Raw genomic sequence first — 26,729 nt, 5'->3', positions numbered from 1 at the left:
ACAACAGTACCGTAGATACCCATGTATAATGCGCACCCGTGTATAATGCGCACCCCCGATTTTAGCCCAAAATCCTGGGAAAAAAACATTTTTAGTCAATTTTGAGATGGATGGAAAACGAAAGTAGAGTTTACATCGACACCGGTAATAAATTTTATCTCCACGGCGGAGAGCCGCATCGGTCTCGCGGTACTATCGATTTTTGTTTTCTCGAAAATAAAACCAGTAAAATATTGTTGTATTTGTTGTTTTACCTTTTTTAATTAACTATTTTGAATAAATAAATAGCAGCTGATTCAATATTTCAGAATGGTATCTTTCAAAATGACATGAGCTTCTCAATTCAAACCGATAACAAAAGGTGTGATAGTCTTTTTGTCACGATCAAATAGCCAGTAATTATCGGCAATTAACGTGTCACCTCGTGTCAATTATGTTGTTCACAGTTTGATCTCGGTTGACGATAATTCTCGATCTTTAATTAGTATCATATTTTTTGTGATTTATTAACATTTCCTTCATCAAAATACTTTTAAATTTATATGAAATTATTTTTGTTTGAAAGAAAAGTAAACCATTCGATCTTTTACGGAACGTAACGGCAATCTTAGATTTTAGCGATGACAGTAAGCGCGGGGAGTAGTTTCCCTTTACCAAAATGGCGAACATCGGTAACAAACTTGTTTTGAAGTTGGAAAATTGTCTATACCTGTGTATTATGCGCACCCACGATTCGGGGGTGGTCCCAGGGGTAAAAAAACAGCGCATTATACATGGGTATCTACGGTATATATTTTTGACTGACCACTTATACACTCTATTAATTAAGTTTATACTGTGAATTCATTAATATTCATGAGGGACTAACTTTAATGGATTTCATGGTTGGTGAATACATGATATTAAATCCTAATTTTCATTTTATGTTCAACATTTGAAATCCATGAATTTATATTCCATTAGAACATTTTTGGCCCAAACCATGAAATCTCATGCCCATGAAATTTAATGATTATATATTATATAGATAAAACTGATTGCATACCACTGGGTTTAACAATCACATAAGCTTAATTTGGACAAGACACTATACAACATATCACAGAAGAAAGAAATAATGCCAAATACACCTCTTCTTAACATCAGTTTTCAAAATTTTCTTCTTTAATCCTCCAGTTATGAATGCAAGATATACAGGGCATTATATAAAGCATATATAATGTAGGAGCATCTTAAATTTCTCAAATACGTTAGCCATAAGTCTATACCAAAGTTCAATGCTGACCAGTGTACAGTTTGTATAGTATTTAATTTTAAAGTGTGTTTAATCCAAATATGTATATACTGATATATAAATAAAGTCAGAAGAATTAGAAACATTTAGGCCTTCTTCAGATCTCTAGAAATACATGATAAAATCTATAAGAAGATCCTTTGGAAGCAAAGAACGTAAATTTTTCAGGTATGAAAAAAAGGAAATTAGAAAAACTGTGTTACAAACAGAAAGTAACATTTCAGCATGTTACAATACATAACAATCCAATAGTAGATCTATACCCTTACAAGATGGCTTGCCAATCAATAGTCAAAACTATTTGTCCTAGGTCCTTTAGACTTCAGGCAATAGTTCTGACTATAGACTGGTAAGCAATTCAATAAGAGTTTTATTACATTACATCATAAATACATTTTCATGGGTTTCATTTCTCCAAGTTTTGACTTAAGGCAAACGTACTGTCACTTGTACAAACAACGGACCAACAATTTATATTTATAAGAAGTAATATAATAATAATACTTCTGGCGTCAAAAAGATTATCATATAAACATACAGTATAATTACTAAAAGCTACATAACAATAAAGTCAGATGTCTTGTTAGTAATTTTAACTATCAGTGACTTTGCAGAAAAATGCACTTTAAGTCAGTATACTTAAAGTTAATATAGCAGTCCCTAGACATGCTGATAAAAATTTCACAGTGTTTGATCAATGTTTTCTAGAACAAGTTTACCCATTATTACTCCTTAAAGATAAGGCAATATCATTTCTTGCTTTGTATCATCAATTTAAAAAAAATATGAGAATGGTATAGGCAGTGTTAAAATTTTCAAAAATAACTTTATTTAGAATAAATCCTAAAAAAAAATTGACAATAAAAGACAAGAAGTTGTAAATTTACAAATTAATATTTTGACTTTATTTTGTTCACAGACTGACACAGAACTTTTTGGATATCTTACTTAGCACAAAAGTATGTAAAATGAAAAGATTTGAAGAAAAAAATCAAGCTTTAAATAGACCTGTTTTTTTTTTCTTATTATATCTGACTATATCAGCTTGACAGTAAATCTAGGACGACTGAAAGTCTAAAATTTGTATTTCCTTACAGTGGTATAGTTCAGCACTATTATATTTAAAATATAAATATATAGCAAAAATTTTATAAAGTAACAGTAAAGTATAGAGTACACTATACAATAGCACCAGACAATTACTTTAAACTGTTACATCACCATCACTGAAGCACAAATATAAAATATCAGACTGTTGTAGTACAAGATACAATAACATCCATTTTCATCATGAAAAATGTTAACTCTTAGTTCACACAGCTTAACAGTGTAAATAACTTCAAGATTTTATCAAGAAAATGTTATCTTGCAGTTTAACTTAAAAAAAGGTTTAACATCAGCTAACAATGTCTATTTGTAGCTTCAATGGAGAGCACCAATCTTACCAATCTTCAGTTTTAAAGAAAAGTCATTTTTAGCCAAATTCTGGAGGATATTGCCTTGAATCAATTAATTAATTAACTAAATACCACCTGAATGTTCCTATTTTTTGTATAACTTAAAAAGCTGCTGTACTAATATTGGATAAACAAGAGCTCGTCGAACACGAAATGCCCCCCTTGATGCATTCAGTAATTGCACAAGCGACAGAAATTATATGCTCACTGTAAACAAAAGTTCTACCATTCTGGTTTAATCTGACCTTGACCTTTAACCTATTAACCTAACAAGAGATTACAGAGTGATTGATCTTGGCACCATCCACTGAGCCATTTTTGAATGTTCCAAATTTCAAGACTAGCTCAAGGTCAAAATCAATGTCAAACTTCATTTCGGTACAAAACAATGTGTATGTGGTCCAAATTTGAAAGCTGTGGCTTGAGAAATGTGAAAGCAGGTCACTAGATCAATTTCAAGGTCAAAGTTCATTTCCGTAGACAGAACTATGCATGTGCTTCAAATTTGAAGGCTGTAGCTTGAGAAATGTGAAAGTAGGTCACTAGGTCAAAATCAATGTCAAATTTTATTTCAGAACACAAAAATATCCCCGCTATCCAAATCTGAAGCCTGTACCTTCAGAAATGTGAAAGTAGGTCACTAGGTCAATCTCAAGATCAAAGTTCATTTCGGTACACAAAACTATGCATGTGGTTCAAACTTGAAGGCTGTAGCTTGAGAAATGTGAAAGTAGGTCACTAGGTCGAAATCAAGGTCAAATTTTATTTTGGAACAAAAAACTATGCATGTGGTCCAAATTTGAAGCCTGTACCTTCAGAAATGTGAAAGTAGGTCACTAGGTCAATAACAAGGTCAAAGTTTTTTTCGGTACACAAACGTATGCATGTGGTCCAAGTTTGAAGGCTGTAGCTACAGAAATGTGAAAGTAGGTCACTAGGTCAAGATCAAGGTCAACTCATGTCAAGGTTCATCTTGCCACTCAAAACTATACATGTGGTCCAAACTTGAATGGTGTAAGTTATGGACATGAAGGTTCTAAGTTTTTCCCTATATAAGTCTATATGAACCATATGACCCCTGGGGCGGGGCCATATTTGACCCTAGAGGGATAATTTGAACAAACTTGGTAGAGAACCACTAAATGAAGCTACAATATAAAATATCAAAGCCATAGTCTTTGTGGTTTGGACAAGAAGATTTTCAAAGTTTTTCCCTATATAAGTCTATGTAAACCATGTGACCCCCAGGGCGGAGTCATATTTGACCCTAGGAGAATAATTTGAACAATCATAGTAGAGGACCAGTAGATGATATCATATACAAAATATCAAAGCCCTAGGCCCTGTGGTTTTGGACTAGAGGTTTTTCAAAGTTTTTTCCTATATAAGTCTATATAAACCACTTGACCCCCAGGATGGGGCCATATTTGACCCCAGGGAAATAATCTGAACAATCTTGGTAGAGGACCACTAGATTTTGCTACATACCAAATATCAAAGCCCTAGGCCCTATGGTTTTGGACAAGAACAGAAACCGTTTTAACTGTTCCTGGCCTATGTGACCTTGACCTTTGACCTAATGACCTCAAAATCAATAGGGGTCATCTGCTGGTCATGGCCAACCTAACTATCAATTTTCCTGACACTAGACCCAAGCGTTCTACAGTTATTGCATGGAAACCATTTTACTGCTCCTGGTCACTGTGACCTTGGCCTTTGACATACTGACCTCAAAATCAATAGGGGTCATCTGCTGGACATGACCAACCTCCTTATAAACTTTCGTGACCCTAGGCCTAAGCGTTCTGGAGATATCATCCGGAAACCGTTTTACTGTTCAGGGTCACTGTGACCTTGACCTTTAACATACTGACTACAAGATCAATAGGGGTCATCTGCTGGTCATTACCAACCTCCCTATCAAATTTCATGATCCTAGGCCCAAGTGTTCTTGAGTTATCATCCGGAAACCGTTTTACTATTCAGGGTCACTGTGACCTTGACCTTTGACATACAGACCTCAAAATCAATAGGGGTCATCTGCTGGTGATGACCAACCTCCCTATCAACTTTCATGATCCTAGGCCCAAGCGTTCTTGAGTTATCATCCGGAAACAGATTGGTCTACATTCCGACCGACCGACCGACAGACCGACAGACCTACCGACCGACATCTGCAAAACAATATACCCTCCTTCTTCGAAGGGGGGCATAATTATAACCATAATGTACTCAATTTGTAGCTCACCTATTATCAGCTTACATTGAGGAAATACTGGTGAGCATTTTAACATAAAATGTGCACCAATACATTATATTGCATCAACAAAATGCAAACATGCTGACTGACTTCTGACTGTTTAAAACTGGAAATGCTGTCTTGGAAGTTTCACATTTCAATGTAAACTAGAATCAGAATATATCTTGTAGTTTTGCTTCAAAAGACACGCTACATTTGGCTGATATCATGGAAATACTGTCTTGTAGTTTTGCTTTAAAAGACATGCTACGTTCAGCTGATATCATGGAAATACTGTCTTGTAGTTTTGCTTTAAAAGACATGCTACGTTCAGCTGATATCACGGAAATACTGTCTTGTAGTTTTGCTTTAAAAGACATGCTACGTTCAGCTGATATCATGGAAATACTGTCTTGTAGTTTTGCTTTAAAAGACATGCTACGTTCAGCTGATATCACGGAAATACTGTCTTGTAGTTTTGCTTTTAAAGATGTCCTAAGATCAGTTGACATCATGAAAATTGCACTGAGCCCTCAGGTAAACTACTGTTCATTAGTCTATAGTATCGCAGATCATTCACAAATCTTTGTAAGTTCTGTGTAAAAGTAGGCAGATCCTGAAAATATACAACAAGATATTTTGTTTATTTGATTGGGGTTTAATGCTGTTTTTCAACAGTATTTCAGCTATGTAATGGTGGGCAGTTAACCTATCCAGTGTCCCTGGATTCTGTGCCAGTACAAACCTCTTCTCCACAAGTAACTGCCAACTTCCCCACATGAGTCAAAAGTGGTGGTAGAAGGATGTCTGACACAATATCTTTCAACAAATCACCATGAAGAGCATACGCCTAGCCCAAAGATTGACCTCACAACCCCACAATCCGTAGATTTGTGCCTGCCTTACTAAGCTAAGCCGACGGGCTACCAAAAAGAAACTGAGGTATTTCCAAAAGAGGCTAATATGCTTTAGAGTGAATAGAATTGTTTATAAGATATATAAAGAATGGAATTTCATCCTCATTAGAACCGCTATAATTTAAAACCTATTTACAGAAATGTGAAAAATCAGTTACTGGTAACTAATTCATGATTTTTGGAAAGAAAAATACAAAAGATAGAGAAAACAAAGCTATAAAAATATAACTTTTAAAATCAAAAACCTGAGTTAAATGTATTGTCACAATTCCTTAGTCAAGTGTCTTTTTACAAATACTTAGTCAAGTGTCTTTTCACAAATCCTTAGTCAAGTGTCTTTTTACAAATCCTTAGTCAAGTGTCTTTTTACAAATCCTTAGTCAAGTATCTTTTCTCAAATCCTTAGTCAAGTGTCTTTTTACAAATCCTTAGTCAAGTGTCTTTTTACAAATCACAAGTCACATGTCTTATCCCAAATCCTGATTCTAATCCAAATGCATTGCAAAAGGTCCTGATTTCAATGTACTGTCCCAAATCATGTGTCAAATTCTGAATCAAATGCCTTGTCCAAAATCCTGAATCATATGTCCTGTCACAAATCCTGAGTCAAGTGTCTTGTCACAAATCCTGAGTCAAATGTCTTGTCACAAATCCTTAATTGACTGTCCAACAACCAATCCCAAATCAAAAGTCCTTTCACAAATCTTGAGTCAAATGTCCTGTTACAAACCAGGAGTTAAATGATCCTTTGGAAGCAAAGAACATAAATTTTTCAGGCATGAAAAAAAGGAAATTACAAAAACTGTGTTACAAACAGAAAGTAACATTTCAGCATGTTACAATACATAACAATCCGATAGTAGATCCATACCCTTACAAGATGGCTTGCCAATCAATAGTCAAAACTATTTATCCTAGGTCCTTTAGCCTTCAGGCAATAGTTCTGACTATTGACTGGTAAGCAATTCAATAAGAGTTTTATTAAATTACATCCTAAATACATTTTTATGGGTTTCATTTCTCCAAGTTTTGACTTAAGGCAAACGTACTGTCACTTGTACAAACAACGGACCAACAATTTATATTTATAAGAAGTAATATAATAATAATAATACTTTTGGCGTCAAAAAGATTATCATATAAACATACAGTATAATTACTAAAAGCTACATAACAATAAAGTCAGATGTCTTGTTAGTAATTTTAACTATCAGTGACTTTGCAGAAAAATGCACTTTAAGTCAGTATACTTAAAGTTAATATAGCAGTCCCTAGACACACTGATAAAAATTTCACAGTGTTTGATCAACCTTTTCTAGAACAAGTTTACCCATTAATACACCTTAAAGATAAGGCAATATCATTTCTTGCTTTGTATCATCAATTTAAAAACAAGAGGACCATGATGGTCCTGAATCGCTCACCTCTTCCCACATGACCCAGTTTTGAGTATGACGTCGTTTTTTCTATTATTTGACATAGTGACCTAGTTTTTGAGCTCATGTGACCCAGTTTTGAACTTGACCTAGATATTATCAAGACAAAAATTCTGACCAATTTTCAAGAAGATCCATTGAAAAATATGGTCTCTAGAGAGGTCACAAGGTTTTTCTATTATTTGACCTATTGACCTAGTTTTCGAAGGTACGTGACCCTGTTTTGAATTTTACCTAGATATCATCAAGGTAAACATTCTCACTAATTTTCATGAAGATCATTTTCATGAAAATCCATTGAAAAATATGGCCTCTAGAGAGGTCAAAAGATTTTAATAATTTTAGACCTACTGACCTAGTTTTTGACTGCAGTTGACCCAGTTTCAAACTTGACCTAGGTATCATCAAGATGAACATTCAGACCAACTTTCATACAGATCCCATGAAAAGTATGGCCTCTAGAGAGGTCACAAGTTTTTTTATTATTTGACCTACTGACCTAGTTTTTTTAAAGCACATGACCCAGTTTCAAACTTGACCTAGATATCATCAAGGTGAACATTCTGACAAATTTTTATGGAGATCCATTCACAAGTATGGCCTCTAGAAAGTTCACAAGGTTTTTTTATTTTTAGACCTACTAACCTTGTTTTTAACCGCACATGACCCTGTTTCGAACTTGACCTAGATATCATCAAGATGAACATTCAGACCAACTTTCATACAGATTCCATGAAAAATATGGCCTTTAGAGAGGTCACAAGGTTTTTCTATTATTTAACCTACTGACCTAGTTTTTGATGGCACATGACCCTCTTTCGAAATTGACCTAGATATCATCAAGATGAACATTCAGACCAACTTCCATACAGATTCCATGAAAAATATGGCCTTTAGAGAGGTCACAAGGTTTTTCTATTATTTGACCTACTGACCTAGTTTTTGATGGCACATGACCCTCTTTCGAAATTGACCTAGATATCATCAAGATGAACATTCAGACCAACTTTCATACAGATCCCATGAAAAATATGGCCTCTAGAGAGGTCACAAGGTGTTTCTATTATTTGACCTACTGACCTAGTTTTTGATGGCACGTGACCCACTTTCGAACTTAACCTAGATATCATCAAGGTGAACATTCTGACCAATTTTCATGAAGATCTCATGAAATATATGGCCTCTAGAGAAGTCACAAGGTTTTTCTATTTTTAGACCTACTGACCTAGTTTTTGACCGCAGGTGACCCAGTTTCGAACTTGACCTAGATATCATCAAGATGAACATTCAGACCAACTTTCATACATATCCCATGAAAAATGTGGCCTCTAGAGAGGTCACAAGGTTTTTCCATTATTTGACCTACTGACCTAGTTTTTGATGGCACGTGACCCAGTTTCGAACTTGACCTAGATATCATCAAGGTGAACGTTCTGACCAATTTTCATGAAGATCTTGTGAAATATATGGCTTCTAGAGAGGTCACAAGGTTTTTCCATTTTTAGACCTACTGACCTAGTTTTTGATGGCACGTGACCCAGTTTCGAACTTGACCTAGATATCATCAAGGTGAACATTCTGACCAATTTTCATGAAGATCTTGTGAAATATATGACCTCTAGAGTGGTCACAAGCAAAAGTTTACGGACGCACGCACGGACGGATGGACGGACGATGGATGACGGACACCGCACGATCACAAAAGCTCACCTTGTCACTTTGTGACAGGTGAGCTAAAAATATGAGAATGGTATAGACAGTGTTAAAATTTTCAAAAATAACTTTATTTAGAATAAATCCTAAAAAAAATTGACAATAAAAGACAAGAAGTTGTAAATTTACAAATTAATATTTTGACTTTATTTTGTTCACAGACTGACACAGAACTTTCTGGATATCTTACTTAGCACAAAAGTATGTAAAATGAAAAGATTTGTAGAAAAAAATCAAGCTTTAAATAGACCTGTTTTTTTTTTCTTATTATATCTGACTATATCAGCTTGACAGTAAATCTAGGACTACTGAAAGTCTAAAATTTGTATTTACTTACAGTTGTATAGTTCAGCACTATTGAATTTAAAATATAAATATATAGCAAAATTTTTATAAAGTAACAGTAAAGTATAGAGTACACTATACAAAAGCACCAGACAATTACTTTAATTTGTTACATCACCATCACTGAAGCGCAAATATAAATCTAAAATATCAGACTGTTGTAGTACAAAATACAATAACATCCATTTCATCATGAAAAAATATTAACTCTTAGTTCACACAGCTTAACAGTGTAAATAACTTCAAGATTTTATCAAGAAAATGTTATTCTTGCAGTTTAACTTAAAAAAAGGTTAACATCAGCTAACAATGTCTATTTGTAGCTTCAATGGAGAGCACCAATCATACCAAACTTCAGTTTTAAAGAAAAGTCATTTTTAGCCAAATTCTGGAGGTCATTGCCTTGAATCAATTAATTAATTAACTAAATACTACCTGAATGTTCCTATATTTTGTATGACTTAAAAAGCTGCTGTACTAATATTGGATAAATTATAACCATAATGTACTCAATTTGTAGCTCACCTATTATCAGCTTACATTGAGGAAATACTGGTGAGCATTTTAACATAAAATGTGCACCAATACATTAGATTGCATCAACAAAATGCAAACATGCTGACTGACTTCTGACTGTTTAAAACTGGAAATGCTGTCTTGGAAGTTTCACATTTCAATGTAAACTAGAATCAGAATATATCTTGTAGTTTTGCTTCAGAAGACATGCTACATTTGGCTGCTATCATGGAAATACTGTCTTGTAGTTTTGCTTTAAAAGACATGCTACGTTCAGCCGATATCATGGAAATACTGTCTTGTAGTTTTGCTTTAAAAGACATGCTACGTTCAGCTGACATCATGGATATACTGTCTTGTAGTTTTGCTTTAAAAGACATGCTACATTCAGCTGATATCATGGAAATACTGTCTTGTAGTTTTGCTTTAAAAGACATGCTACGTTCAGCTGATATCATGGAAATACTGTCTTGTAGTTTTGCTTTTAAAGATGTCCTAAGATCAGTTGACATCATGAAAATTGCACTGAGCCTTCAGGTAAACTACTGTTCATTAGTCTATAGTATCGCAGATCATTCACAAATCTTTGTAAGTTCTGTGTAAAAGTAGGCAGATCCTGAAAATATACAACAAGATATTTTGTTTATTTGATTGGGGTTTAATGCTGTTTTTCAACAGTATTTCAGCTATGTAATGGTGGGCAGTTAACCTATCCAGTGTTCCTGGATTCTGTGCCAGTACAAACCTCTTCTCCACAAGTAACTGCCAACTTGCCCACATGAGTCAGAAGTGGTGGTAGAAGGATGTCTGACACAATATCTTTCTCATCAAATCACCATGAGGAACATACGCCTAGCCCAAAGATAGAACTCATGTCCCCAAAATCCGTAGATTTGTGCTCACCTTACTAAGCCAAGCCAGCGGGCTACCAAAAAGAAACTGAGGTATTTCCAAAAGAGGCTTATATGCTTTAGAGAGAATGGAATTGTTTATAAGATATATAAAGAATGGAATTTTGTCCTCATTAGAACCGCTATAATTTAAAACATATTTACAGAAATGTGAAAAATCAGTTACTGGTAACTAATTCATGATTTTTGGAAAGAAAAATTTAAAAGACAGATAAAAACAAAGCTATAAAAATATAACTTTTAAAACCAAAAACCTGAGTTAAATGTGTTGTCACAATTCCTTAGTCAAGTGTCTTTTCACAAATACTTAGTCAAGTGTCTTTTTACAAATCCTTAGTCAAGTGTCTTTTTACAAATCCTTAGTCAAGTGTCTTTTTACAAATCCTTAGTCAAGTGTCTTTTTACAAATCCTTAATCAAGTGTCTTTTTACAAATCCTTAGTCAAGTGTCTTTTCACAAATCCTTAATCAAGTGTCTTTTCACAAATCCTTAGTCAAGTGTCTTTTCACAAATCCTTAGTCAAGTGTCTTTTCACAAATCCTTAGTCAAGTGTCTTTTCACAAATCCTTAGTCAAGTGTCTTTTTACAAATCCTTAATCAAGTGTCTTTTTACAAATCCTTAATCAAGTGTCTTTTCACAAATCCTTAATCAAGTGTCTTTTCACAAATCCTTAATCAAGTGTCTTTTCACAAATCCTTAGTCAAGTGTCTTTTTACAAATCCTTAGTCAAGTGTCTTTTCACAAACTTTAGTCAAGTGTCTTTTTACAAATCCTTAGTCAAGTGTCTTTTCACAAATCCTTAGTCAAGTGTCTTTTTACAAATCCTTAGTCAAGTGTCTTTTCACAAATCCTTAGTCAAGTGTCTTTTTACAAATCCTTAGTCAAGTGTCTTTTCACATATCTTTAGTCAAGTGTCTTTTCACAAACTTTAGTCAAGTGTCTTTTTACAAATCCTTAGTCAAGTGTCTTTTTACAAATCACAAGTCACATGTCTTATCCCAAATCCTGATTCTAATGTCATTTCATAAACCAAATGCATTGCAAAAAAGTCCTGATTTCAATGTACTGTCCCAAACCCTGTGTCAAATTCTGAATCAAATGCCTTGTCTAAAATCCTGAATCATATGTCCTGTCACAAATCCTGAGTCAAATGTCTTGTCACAAATCCTTAATTGACTGTCCAACAACCAATCCCAAACCAAAAGTCCTTTCACAAATCTTGAGTCAAATGTCCTGTTCCAAACCAAGAGTCAAATGATCTGTCACAAATTCAAAGTATAATTTCCAGTCACAAATGCCAAGCTGAATTTCCAGTCACAAATTCCAAGTCAAATTTCCTGTCACAAATCGTGAGTAAAATGTTCAGTCACAAATCCTGAGTAAAATGTCTTGTTAAAAATCCTGAGCTGACTGTCCTATCACATGTTAAACTTGAACAAACTTGTCTGTTACATGGCATCTCTTACCTGAATTAAGCATGCATGTGATTCTTAAGAACTGATTGATGCATATAAACTAGTACCTGCAGTTAGAACAAAATATCAACATTTGAATATTTATGTAATAATGACTTTTGCAATGCTGAACAAAAGTGTACATACCTTCTCCAGTTTGAAATTTTGACCCAGCATATGTTTCTGTCCGTTATCTAAACCTTCACATCCAGACAGGAACTGTGGCAAGAATTCTGCATAGAATCTATCAAAGTCTACAGAGGCCATGTTATATACAACCACAACCACCTCTTCTTGTAGCAGGTCATGTGACTTGTGAACTAATACTTGTAGGAGTACATTCATAAACTGTGACTGCATTCCGTTGTAAAATATTGACTGAAATATTTTATGATACATTAAATGGCAAAATATCAATCATCTTAACAGTTAATCACTAATTCATCATAAAACCTTGTATGTTTTTTCTGTGCTTGTTTCAACATCATTTTTATCAAACTGATTGCACTAAGTAGATCTATTTCAAGTAAAAAAATGTATGTCAATGTAGTGCAGGTATAGAACTGTTGGAGTAAACATGATAAAAGATTTAAACAAGAGCTGTTAGAACAGAAATGTCTTCCATGATGGCCTGTCAGAGACAGAAAAGGTATGTAATCTTCAGTTTCTAATATGCTGTGACCTTGACCTTTGACCTACCCACCCCCATTCAACTATAGTTTATTTATTTATTTTGTTGGGTTTAACGTCGCACCGACACAATTTTAGGTCATATGGCGACTTTCCAGCTTTAATGGTGGAGGAAGACCCCAGGTGCCCTCCGTGCACTATTTCATCACGAGCGGGCACCTGGGTAGAACCACCGACCTTCCGTAAGCAGCTGGATGGCTTCCTCCCGTGAAGAATTCTACGCCCCAAATGAGGTTTCGAACCCACATCGATGAGGGGCAAATGGTTTGAAGTCAACGACTCTAACCACTCGGCCACGGAGGCCCCCATTCAACTATAGATTCAATCCAATATCCAAAGGCAATCATCTTATTATGTTATATAGTCCTGAACCCAAATGTTCTACAGTTAATGATAAGAAAGCTTTTCAGTGGACATTGTTCATTTACTGAAATGGTAACACATTTTATATAAAGTTTGTTGCCATAGACCCAAGCATTACAAAGTTACTGACCTTGACTATTGACCTACTGACCCCAAAATAATAGTGGTCATCTAATGACCACAGGCTATAATCCTATGAAGACAGCTGTAAGCTCTGTTGATCAGAAACCATTTTCAGTCTTAAAGACTATGTGACCTTGACCTTTGGTCTACTGACCAGCAAAATTTTAGGATAAATCTATACTGACTACAGCATATCATCTGACGACTTTGACCACTTTAAAGTTACTGATCAAAACCAATATTATTCTACACACTAACAGACTAATCAACATTATTTAAAAATATTTCTGTCTTCTAAGATGATGCACAATAAAACTATTATACATATTATATAACTGATAAAACTAAGTTTAGGACTATAAAACAGTTTACCTTTTTAAAAAAGTTTCCATTTTGAATGAAGCTTCTCTAGTGACTCTAGATTCTGTTTAAAAACAGCTATATCTGTTTATAAGAAAGACTGGCCATATGCCTGAAATACGAAAGATTTTTTTTTTCAACCAACACAGCTGCAACCTTAATGTAGAGAAGTACAGAAAAACACCCAGACATGAAAAAATTTATTTCTACTTTTTTATTCTTGTCAAAATCTTAGGACGATATACATAACGAGTGACAAAACTGTTACTTGCAAATATTATTCTACATTCTAGTGTTAAATATACAATGTATGTGGGGGAAGTCTATTTGCTGAGTCTAGCTCTTACAAAGGCAAAAATAAAAGTATAACCAGTAACTGTAGGATCTGAAGGCAGTCTTTCCAGTTGACCTATAACTTCCTAAATAAAAATCTCATAACAAAATTCTCAAAACAGAGGCACAAATGCAAAGTAGTCACACAGTGGATTCCTGATTCAGAGGTCAAAAGGTAAAATTTTGCTAAAATCTGCCTCCATAATCCTCTCCCAAGATGCAAGTCCAGGTAAGAAACTTGGGATACTGTCACTTTGCACAATTAACCTAAGTTATGCATTCATGTATAAATAAATACAGATTTAATCTGAGGACTTTTTCCTGACCTGCATGATAGCTGAGAATTGAGCTTCATTTTCAACAGTTTCCTCCTTGTTGTTCAATTTTGTCAATACAGAACCCTTGAAGAAATATCTCCAATTGTTGATTAGGAACTCATGCAGTAATTCATACAACACTTGCTTCATGTCTGGCGAGGGACGCTGAAAGATATATTACAATTTTATTGCAGCTTTATATACAGAAGAGATAAAAAGGTTTAGTGTGTCAAAGCACAATTATAGAGATATATAAAAATAACATCATTAAACAAGTTTTGTTTTTTGTTGGGTTTACTGATAACATCATTAAACAAGTTTTTTTTTATCTTGTTGGGTTTACCGATAACATCATTAAACAAGTTTGTTTTTTTATCTTGTTGGGTTTACTGTCTTTTGTTGACAAGAACTTATCATTCTAACACTTATATTTAAGGATTTAAAAAATAAGAACCAGACTAAATGTCCTGTACATACCTGTGCTATAACAGGGTAGATTATATTTAAGGATTTAAAAAATAAGAACCAGACTAAATGTCCTGTACATACCTGTGCTATAACAGGGTAGATTATATTTAAGGATTTAAAAAATAAGAACCAGACTAAATGTCCTGTACATACCTGTGCTATAACAGGGTAGATTATATTTAAGGATTTAAAAAAATAAGAACCAGACTAAATGTCCTGTACATACCTGTGCTATAACAGGGTAGATTATATTTAAGGATTTAAAAAATAAGAACCAGACTAAATGTCCTGTACATACCTGTGCTATAACAGGGTAGATTATATTTAAGGATTTAAAAAATAAGAACCAGACTAAATGGCCTGTACATACCTGTGCTATAACAGGGTAGATTATATTTAAGGATTTAAAAAATAAGAACCAGACTAAATGGCCTGTACATACCTGTGCTATAACAGGGTAGATTATATTTAAGGATATAAAACTGAAGAACCAGACTTAAATGGCCTGTACATACCTGTGCTATAACAGGGTAGATTATATTTAAGGATATGAAACTGAAGAACCAGACTTAAATGGCCTGTACCAGACTTTAATGGCCTGTACATACCTGTGCTATAACAGGGTAGATATGCTCCATACATATATCAATTATACTGGGTAGGAATCTCTTGAACGCTGAACCTGGCTCCTGTATAATTATCTGTAAAATCTTCAAAAACCTGTAAAAGATATGTCAAAGAAAGTGTGGAAAATTATAGCCTTGACATTTAGGAATACTGTACTTTTCAACAGAACTGTTTCCACAGAAAACTTATTCAAATCACCATTACACTAGAGTGCTGTTGTGAAGTTGTACCAAGGAACAATGTGGAAAGAGGACACAACTGAGTCAGATGTAATAAATTAACGTGGGACTCAAGAAACAATATAAAAGCTTTTAGTTAAATGATACAGTGACACTGAGGAGCTTGCCATAAACTTTAACTAATATCATTACAAAATCTGACCCCAGTGTCTTTGACCTTTGAGGAATTTTACCTTAAATCAAAGGATGCCTGCCCCTTTTAAAGAACAAGCAGTATGTAAGGTTTAGCCATTTTCGCGCAGAAGTTATGAAGAAATATTGAAACCAATAAGCTTGCCATAAAACTTTAACCAACACTTTTACAACTTCTATCCCACTGTTTCAGTTTCTTTGTCATGGTTTATGTATGTTATATCAGAATTCACCAAGTAAACTAAAGATTTTAAAGAACAACTTACTTTTCTATCACCCTGTGTGCAGCAGTGCTCTCATGCCTAATCGTTTCAGCTAACTGCTCTCTGAAAACAATAAAATCATTTGACAACGTGTAAAATGTGATTTGTACATTAGTGAGTACTCAAGGTATAAATGCGTTTGTCTACAGTTAGGCTTAAAGCAGTTACTCTCAATCTTTTTCAAAATTACTGAGAAATCATTTAATATTGTGGGAATAAAATTTTGTGGTTTGGGCAGAAATTGCTATTTTTCAGGGTTAAGAATTTATGGGTTTTCTCTACTGAATATAAAATAAATAGGAATTTAACCTGTTCAATGGAATTGAAATTTGTTGACTGACACAAAATCCTCAAATTTTAATCCCCAAAATATATTTATAATCTTATTCCAAAAGCTATGCTCAATGCTTTTTCAGTAAACATGTTAAATATCTGAAGGCGGCCTTCGCACAACCCAAAGGACTTGAGTTATATTTCACAGATGCTAAAAATTACTGCTAGATTTCTCAATAACGCAGACTCAAAAGAAAGAAAAAACACATGATCAAGCTAAAACAAATATGTAACTATAATGCAAAGAAAACAAGAGGATCATGATGACCCTAAATCGCTCATCTGAGTATTACAAGTCCCAAGTTTAAAATGGCAAACTGATATTAGAAAGGAGGTCAGTATATTTGAAATTTTCTCACTTCTCAGTGAGATATATTCCATATTCACTCAACCCAAAGAAATATCCTCTATAAAGTTTTTCCTTTCGGTTGCAGTGGCAACCAAAATTCTGCTTGGAATTAAATTCTTTCAACAATTTAGAAAGGAGGCCACCCAAGGATCATTCCTGTGAAGTTTGGTGTAATTCTGCCCAGTGATTTTCAAGAAGATTTTTTTTAGAAATTGTGGACGGACACACAACAGATGTCAAATGGTCACAAAAGCTCAACATGAGCCATTGGCTTAGGTGAGCTAAAAGGTTTCTTCTTACAAGGCAAAGATAATCTTGCTGCCTCTGCAACCTAACAAATGGGAAGTGTAGACTTGGTTCTAAACATAACAATGGCAACTACAGACAAGACAGACACATCTCCAATTTTAAGTATTATCAAACAAATATTTCAAGTACATACTTGCTGAACAGCCCCATGAATGTTTGTATGGCATGTTCTGTAAATGGGACACCCATCTGTACCCTACACGACTGGAACAAGGCCAGGAAAAATGTCATCAGATCCTCTACAACATCTAAAAACATAATACTGAAACAGTCATCCTGGAAACAACCATATGTTATACAAACCATACACCATTATAAAAGCAAGGAACACTTCTTGAAATCTTTTATGCAACACTGACAGTTAAGGTCATATGACAAATTTTCATCTTTAAATGTTGCAGAAAATGCATTATAATAATATAAGTGCCCTTCCAGACATTATATTCAGGTGTCTGCTTGCATCTGACTAGACTAACTAACCAGAGTAAATTTGTACTAGGGTACAGACAATTTTCTTACCTGGTTGGTGAATAAAAACAGGAAAAACAGCCAGGCTGATACTGACAATCTCTGACATAGACTGGTAACAGATCTGTTTTGTTTTCACCACCTCTCCTGACACACACTCGATCCAGTCTACCATCAGCTTCAAACTGTTACTGATCACCAATTTGGCTGAAATGTAAACATATATGTAAACTACTGAGCTAATGTATTATGAAGGAAAACGCTTTTTTTCACTGACACTGCTTCAGGTCTAACTTGATACATTTAGAATCTTTGGACAATCATGTACATCACTACATAATACAAATAATTGAAAAATTAAGTTAAGCAAGAGTGCCAGACTGTCTCAAAATATGCCCATCATCGAACCTTGTCTAATTTAAGGGTCATAATCCAAGAGTGCCTGGGGTGATTTGAATGGGTGGTTATCAAACTTGGCTGAGATATTATGCCCACAAACATTGTCAGAAAGTTTGGTGAAGATCAGATGAAAATTTTTCAACTTTTCTAAGTGGACAAGGCTAAATTCGCAGTTCTTAGAGTTATTCAAGGGTCATAATCCAATATTACCTAAAGTGATTTGACTGGTTATCAAACTTAGCTGAGATATTATGCCAACAAACATTGTCAGCAAATCTGGTAAAAATTGGATGAAAACTGTTCGACTTGGAAAGCCGACAAGGCTATATTCGCAGTTTTTACGGTAATTCAAGGGCCATAATACGAGAGTGCCCGAGGTGTTTGGGTGGTTATCGAACTTGGCTGAGATATTATGCCAACAAACATGGTCAGCAAGTTTGGTGAAGATCAAATAAAAACTGTTTTATTTAGTAAGCCGACATGCTTTGGAAACTGCCCGTCCATCGCCATGGGTGTTTAGTAGGTAATGTTTAATAATAATAATAAACAAGAGGGTCATGATGACCCTGGATCGCTCACCTGAGTAATATGAGCTACATGTTTCAAATGTCAAACTGATGATAAAATATTAAGAAAGTCAGTAGGTCACATTCATGGTCGATGAAATTCAGTTTTACGATTTGTGTGCAAAACTGTGTAAGTCATCAATATTTCAAGGCTGTATCTTAAAAAAACAAGAAAGTAGGTCAGTAGGTCAAGGTCACAATCAAGTGACATCATATTACTTGGGGTCATCAGGTAATAACTAAGTGACCCCAGGGCAGGGCCTCTTTTAACCCCAGGGGCATAATTTGAACAATTCTGGTAGAGGACTACTAGACAATGCATCATACCAAATATCAAAAACCTAGGTCGTATGGTTTCTGACAAGAAGATTTTTAGAGCTTTTTCCTATATAAGTCTATATAAAACTTGGGACCCCCAGTGCAGGGCCTCTTTTCACCCCAGGGGTACAATTTGAACAATTTTGGTTGAGGACCATAAGACAATGCTACAAACCAAATATCAAAGGTCTAAGAGTTGTGGTTTCAGACAAGAAGATTTTTAAACTTTTTTCCCTATATAACTCTATATAAACCATGTGACCCCCGGGGCGGGGGCCATATTTGACCCTAGGGGAATAATTTAAACAATCTTGGTAGAGGACCACTAGATGATGCTACATACCAAATATCAAAGCCCTAGGCTATGTGGTTTTGTACAAGAAGATTTTCAAAGTTTTCCCTATATAACTCTATATAAACCATGTGACCCCCGGGGCCAGGCCATATTTGACCCTAGGGGGATAATTTGAACAATCTTGGTAGAGGACCACTAGATGATGCTACATACTAAATATCAAAGCCCTAGGCCATGTGGTTTTGTACAAGAAGATTTTCAAAGGTTTCCCTATATAAGTCTATATAAACAATGTGACCCCTGGGGCGGGGCCATATTTGACCCTAGGGGGATAATTTGAATAATTTTGGTAGAGGACCACTAGATGATGCTACACACCAGATATCAAAGCCCTAGGCCCTGTGGTTTTGGACAAGAAGATTTTTAAAGTTTTTCCTTTCGGTTGCAATGGCAACCAGAGTTCTGCATGGAATTCAATTCTTTGAACAATTTTGAAAGGGGGCCACCCAAGGATCATTTCTGTGAAGTTAAGTGTAATTCTGCCCAGTGGTTTTCAAGAAGAAGATTCTTTTAGGAAATGTTGACGGACGGACGACGCACGACGCACGCCGGACATTGAGCGGTCACAATAGCTCACCATGATCCTTTGACTCAGGTGAGCTAAAAAATCATATCTACCTGAAGATTTTCATTTTATATCTCTTTCTTATGATATTTATCTTATAACTGTGGAGCAACACTGCAGACATAATCTTCCAAGTAAATGCTGGCGTCATAATGCAAGTACATACATGTCACCACTATTGTGAGATTATCAGTTAATCTGATTATGTCAAGATTCTAAACAGTCATCACTAAAGTACAATGTTATATACCTGCATCTTGTGCAGTCTTGTTGTTTATCAAAGAAGATGTATCTTTCAACTGGAAATATGATGCTGCCATCTGGTGGCAGAAACTCTGGTGTGTGCTTGCTCGATTACTCCAGTCTTGTTCTGAATCAGGAACATTGTTCCAGGGTAACAGTAAGTGTAGACTAAGAGATCTGTACAGCAATACCTGTACCTAAATGCAGAAAGCAATGACAAAACATTCTTTGTTATAAATAATTAAAATTCAAGGCAAAATTACAAGACATACCACGTAGTGGTAGGAGGATGGAGGGTGCAATCTGACTAAAATACTTGATCTTCTAAACGATGATCTGAGAATGACATATTCACATTCATCTTTCTATATATTTGGGATTTTCCACTCTTGCTAATTTTATTTCGCAAATCTATTTTTATTTGAACCAATCAGACGACTTGTTTCAACAAGCATTTGGCTGAATCATCAAAATAGTTTCGAATGTCAGTCCAGAGCTAGAGCCCAGGACCTCTTGCTTACAGGGTGACTGCTCTAGGGACTGAGCTAACCAGCTGCCTGACACATTTTCTCCCCTTATGTGACCAAGTCCATACCGTGACAATCATGATACCTCTCAAAACATGATGGGGCAGTCATGAAGTGGTCGTCATAATAAACATGAAAAACCCAGGCTTAATATAGATTTTTTAAAACATCTACTTTCACTTTCAAAAGTTGTAAGCAAGGCTCTGATTGACTAGTGGAAGGGTCGTCAGAACAAGTCTATCAATAGCACGTCTTCAGATCCAATGCGTAGCGTTAAATGTACTTTAGTCAGATTGAGGGAGGGTGTAAATCCCACTTTTTTGACACATGTGTAACACAAACCGTAAAGGCACCCTTTAACTTAATCACTGGCTCACCATGTGAAATCCAGAGCACATCTTCACATGTAGAATAACAATCCTACAATTTTTGATGGTTACTTTTTGAGATATGCACAACATAAATTCAGATGAATGGACAGACAGATGGAATGACATTAGGATGAACCCCAGAAATACAATGGAAAATTTGTGGGGGTGGGGGCATAACATGATGTAAACAGAAGACTTATTGCCCAAACATATGGATTTACTTTCTTTTTGTGTATTTGTATATTTAGGATTGTATTTCGTACACACTAAACTGACTTGCATATTTCTGTAGTTTAAACATATATTTCTACAGATATGTATCATAATTATGATCTTAGCTGTACCTCCAAGTTGACTTTCCTAAATGCACCCTGGCTTGCAGAGTTGTAGAGTTTTTGCACACATGGTATCTGAAGTAGGAATTTAGGTCTAACAGTGGTCACTAACGACAGTAGCAAATGAGCAGCAGAGTGTGCTATCTTATCTGGAATCTGAAATATAGTTATACAATAAATTGGAACATCCTGATAAGGGTCAAGTAATCTTTCATGTTTTTTTTTTACTTTCTGTAGACAATTTCATAGCAAGAGGGCCATGAAGGCCCTGTATCGCTCACCTGACCTATTGACCTAAAGATCATCAAGATTAACATTCTGACCAAGTTTCATAAAGATATGGTCATAAATGTGATCTCTAAAGTTTAACTAGCTTTTCCTTTGATTTGACCCGATGCCCTAGTTTTTGATCCCACCTGACCCAGATTTGAACTTGACCTATAGATCATCAAGATCAACATTCTGACCAAATTTCATTAAGATATGGTCATAAATGTGGCCTCTACAGTATTAACCAGCTTTTCCTTTGATTTGACCTGGTGACCTAGTTTTTGACCCCAGATGACCCTATATTGAACTTGTCCAAGATTTTATTGAGGATAATATTCTGACCAAGTTTCATTAAGATTGGGCCAAAATTGTGACCTCTAAGAGTGTTAACAAATTTTTCCATTAATTTGACCCGGTGACCTAGTTTTTGACCCCAGGTGACCCAATATCAAATTTGTCCAAGATTTTATTGAGAGTAACATTCTGACCAAGTTTCATTAAGATTAAGCTGAAATTATGACCTCTAGAGTGTTAACAAGCTTTACCTTTCATTTGACCAGGTGACCTAGTTTTTGACCCCAGATGACCCATATCGAACTCGTCCAAGATTTTATTAAGAGTAATATTCTGACAAAGTTTCATTAAGATTGGGTTAAAATTGTGACCTCTAGAGTGTTAACAAGCTTTTTCTTTGATTTGACCTGGTGACCTAGTTTTTGATCCCAGATATCAAGCTTGTCCAAGATTTTATTGAGAGTAACATTCTGACCAAGTTTCATTAAGATTGGGCCAAAATTGTGGCCTTTAGAGTGTAAACAAGCTTTCCATTTGATTTTACCTGGTGACCTAGTTTTTAACCCCAGATGACCCAATATCAAACTCATCCAGGATTTTATTGAGAGTAATATTCTGACCAAGTTTCATTAAGATTGGGCCAAAATCGTGACTTCTAGAGTGTTAACAAGCTTTTCTTTTGATCTGACCTGGTGACCTAGTTTTTGATCCCAGATGACCCTATACCAAACTTGTCCAGGATTTTATTGAGAGTAACATTCTGACCAAGTTTCATTAAGTTTGGGTTAAAATTGTGACCTCTAGAGTGTTAACAAGCTTTTCCTTTGATTTGACCTGGTGACCTAGTTTTTGACCCCAGATGACCCAATATCAAATTTGTCCAAGATTTTATTGAAAGTAATATTGTGACCAAATTTCATTAAGATTTGGGCCAAAATTGTGACCACTAAAGTGTAAGCAAGCTTTTCCTTTGATTTGACCTGGTGACCTAATTTTTGACCCCAGATGACCCAATATCGAACTCGTCCAAGATTTTATTGAGTGTAACATTCTGACCAAGTTTCATTAAGATTTGGGCCAAAATTGTGACCTCTAGAGTGTTAACAAAATTTTCCTTTGATTTGACTTGGTGACCTAGTTTTTGACCCCAGATGACCCAATATCAAACTTGTCCAAGATTTTATTGAGAGTAACATTCTGACCAAGTTTCATTAAGATTGGGCCAAAATTGTGACCTCTAGAGTTTAACAGTCAAATTGTTGACGACGGACGGACGACGGACACAGGGCGATCACAAAAGAAAAAAATAGTCTGTTTTGCCAACAAGATGTTGCCACACATTATTCTGAAAAACTTAAATCCTTTATAGTACTAATAAATGTCTATCAGTATATTTTCTCATTAATTTTAAATTGTAAGAAAGAATACAATTTATCCCTTTTCAACTGTAACAAGAAGCTGCTTTCAACAAATGCTTGATGGCCACGGTGGCATCCTTGTCAATACAAAGCAACCCCAATCCAAACCGTGGTCAAGTTCAAGGTCAAGGTCAAACTGAGGTCAGGTGATGTCTGAAGATGAGGAATGGTCACAGGTTACATCTGCATTAGTATCAAGTCATTCTAGTAAGGGGTATTGATGCTAGATGAAACGGTTACATTTGGTTAACCAAGAGATGGCCCATATAAAGCAACCTAAGTCCAAAATGAGGTCAAGGTCAAACTGAGGTCAGTTGATGTCTGAAGATGAGGAATGGTCACAGGTTACATCTGCATTAGTATCAAGCCATTCTAGTAAGGGGTATTGATGCTAGACGAAACGGTTCTATTTGGTTAACTTCATACGGACAGACAAAGGAACAAATGAACGGACGGACAGGACAATCACTATATGCCTCCCGCATCAGTAGATGCCGTGGGCATAAGAAATTATCTTAATTCCTGGTAAAACACAACATTCTTGCCTTGAACTATTCTAAAAGGTACAAGAGATCACAGAGAGATCTTGGCGCCCACCAATGTGCCATTTTTGAGTGTTCCAAATTTCAAGACTTACTGACTAGCTCAAGGTCAAATTTCATTTCCGTACACAACACAAATCTATGCAAGTGGTCCAAATTTGAAGGCTGTAGCTTGAGAAATGTAAAAGTAGGTCACTAGGTCAAAATCAAGGTCAAATTTTACTTTGGAATACAAACTATGCATGTGGTCCAAATTTGAAGCCTGTACCTTCAAAAATGTGAAAGTAGGTTACTAGGTCAATGTAAAGGTCAAAGTTTGTTTCGGTACACAAAACTATGCATGTGGTCCAAATCTGAAGGCTGTAGCTTGAGAAATGTAAAAGTAGGTCACTAGGTCAAAATCAAGGTCAAATTTTATTTCGGAATACAAAACTATGCATGTGGTCCAAATTTGAAGCCTGTACCTTAAAAATGTGAAAGTAGGTCACTAGGTCAATGTAAAGGTCAAAGGTCATTTCAGTACACAAAACTATGCAAGTGGTCCAAATTTGAAGGCTGTAGCTTGAGAAATGTAAAAGTAGGTCACTAGGTCAAAATCAAGGTCAAATTTTATTTCAGAATACAGAACTATGCATGTGGTCCAAATTTGAAGCCTGTACCTTCAAAAATGTGAAAGTAGGTCACTAGGTCAATGTCAAGGTCAAAGTTTTTTTCGGTACACAAAACTATGCATGTAGTCCAAATTTGAAGGCTGTAGCTTGAGAAATGTGAAAGTAGGTCACTAGGTCAAAATCAATGTCAAATTTCATTTTGAAACAGGAAACTATGCATATGGTCCAAATTTGATGCCTGTACCTTCAAAAATGTGAAAGTAGGTCACTAGGTCAAAATAAAGGTCAAAGTTTTTTCCAGTGCACAAAATTATGCATGTGGTCCAAATTTGAAGGCTGTAGCTACAGAAATGTGAAAGTAGGTCACTAGGTCAAAATCAAGGTCAACTCATGTTCAAGGTTCATCTTGCCACTCAAAAATATACATGTGGTCCAAGTTTGAATGTTGTAGTTACTGACAAGAACATTTTAAAAGCTTTTCCCTATATAAGTCTATATGAACCATGTGACCCCCGGGGCGGGGCCATATTTAACCCTAGGAGGATAATTTGAACAAACTTGGTAGAGAACCACTAGATGATGCTACATTACAAGTATCAAAGCCCTAGGCTTTGTGGTTTGGACAAGAAGATTTTCAAAGTTTTTCCCTATATAAGTCTATGTAAACCATATGACCCCCAGGGCGGGGCCATATTTGACCCTTGGGGTATAATTTGAACAATCTTAGTTGAAGACCACTAGATGATGTCACATACAAAATATCAAAGCCCTAGGCCCTGTGGTTTTGGACAAGAGGTTATTCAAAGTTTTTCCCTATATAAGTCTATATAAACCATGTGACCCCAGGGCGGGGCCATATTTGACCCCAGAAAAATAATTTGAATCATCTTGGTAGAGGACCACTAGATGATGCTTCATACCAAATATCAAAGCCCTACGCTCTGTGGTTTTGGACAAGAAGGTTTTCAAAGTTTTTTCCCTATATAAATCTATATAAATTATAGAAATAAACAAAGGGCCATAACTCACTCATAAATTGTTGAACCAGTCTGTTTTTCAGGGGGACACAACTAGGGTACCAATACATCATTCTGACAAAGTTTGGTCAAAATCCCCCCAGTAGTTTCTGAGGAGATGCGATAACGAGAAATTGTTAACGGACGGACGGACGGACGGACGGACGGAATGACGGACGGACGGACCACGGACGCAGAGTGATTTTAATAGCCCACCATCATCATGATGGTGGGCTAATAATTAGTTAAACAATAGTGCTCCAATTATTGCAGCTTCAGTTATATACCATCAATTATAATAGTACGTACCTGTTCCTCAAACAGACAGGTGATAGCATCTAGCAATGTTGTTATTAGGTCAGTAAATTTCTGTCTCTGATCCGGATAGTTTAGCGACTCAGCGTAGAACTGTGACAGCCAGTGAGCAAATGGTTTGATTGCTGCTAATGCTTGGGCATGCCTATAATATACAAACATAAACACATACATCTTCATTAATTGTAATTTACCTTTAACCTTTACCCTGCTTAATTTCTAAAATGGACTGGTCTGTCATTCAATCTGGGCTGTAACATTTATTATTCAAAGTGGTGTTCACTGAAAATTTACTAATTGAATAGTGAACAGTGCAAACCATGATGAGTCAGGCTAATCTTGGAAAAAAGTCACACAAGGACATTTGAGTGAAATTATTTCAAAATTGGGCCAAGAGTTCAATACAAGAAGATTCTTAAAGTTTCAATTATAAACATACAGGTGAAAGTGACTCTGCTCTCTGGCTGGCATGTTTTTTCACAAACTGAAATAAAGTCTTTGTAAAGGTTCATAAAACAAGAGCACCGCCTTGCGGGTGCTGACGCTCATCTGATTTTTTTTGTATAATAGAAATATTGTCCTACCCATGATTTTCTAAGTCTAAAAAGGGCCATCATTCTTGCAAAAAGCAGAATAGAGTTATGTTTCTTGATGTACAGTGTCCACTTATGATGGTGAAAAACTGTTGCAAGTTTTAAAGCAATAGCTTTGATAGTTTATGAGAAAAGTTGACTTAAACATAATATTCAACCAAGAAAATGATTTTTCTAATTCCAAAAGGGGCAATAATTATTGCATAAAGCAGGATGGAGTTATGTTGCTTGCTGTACAGGGTCAGCTAATGATGGTGAACAAGAGTTGCAAGTTTTAAAGCAATAGCTTTGATAGTTTAAGAGAAAAAGTTGACCTAAACATAAAACTTAACCA

The 26,729-nt window shown here is 35.4% G+C and overlaps 1 protein-coding gene across 1 annotated transcript in view; it reads right to left on the bottom strand.

Moving 5' to 3' along the window:
* Positions 1-13,833: 13,833 nt before the first annotated feature.
* LOC123564058 (exportin-6-like) overlaps positions 13,834-26,729 on the bottom strand; it is a 73,536-nt gene continuing 60,640 nt past the window's right edge. The window contains exons 14-22 of the mRNA XM_045357323.2: positions 25,797-25,947; positions 21,346-21,492; positions 20,111-20,300; positions 17,709-17,864; positions 17,323-17,437; positions 16,202-16,261; positions 15,546-15,657; positions 14,479-14,634; positions 13,834-13,931 (exon numbers count right to left, since the gene is read on the bottom strand). Coding sequence (XP_045213258.2) covers positions 13,908-13,931; positions 14,479-14,634; positions 15,546-15,657; positions 16,202-16,261; positions 17,323-17,437; positions 17,709-17,864; positions 20,111-20,300; positions 21,346-21,492; positions 25,797-25,947 — 1,111 coding nt within the window. The 3' untranslated portion in view covers positions 13,834-13,907. The remainder of the gene's footprint in view (positions 13,932-14,478; positions 14,635-15,545; positions 15,658-16,201; positions 16,262-17,322; positions 17,438-17,708; positions 17,865-20,110; positions 20,301-21,345; positions 21,493-25,796; positions 25,948-26,729) is intronic.

This window comes from Mercenaria mercenaria, chromosome 2 (genome assembly GCF_021730395.1).
Source record: "Mercenaria mercenaria strain notata chromosome 2, MADL_Memer_1, whole genome shotgun sequence".
Classification (NCBI taxonomy): Eukaryota; Metazoa; Mollusca; class Bivalvia; order Venerida; family Veneridae; genus Mercenaria; species Mercenaria mercenaria.
Note: the sequence above shows the minus strand (reverse complement) of the source record. Positions and strands in the feature narration are given on the sequence as shown.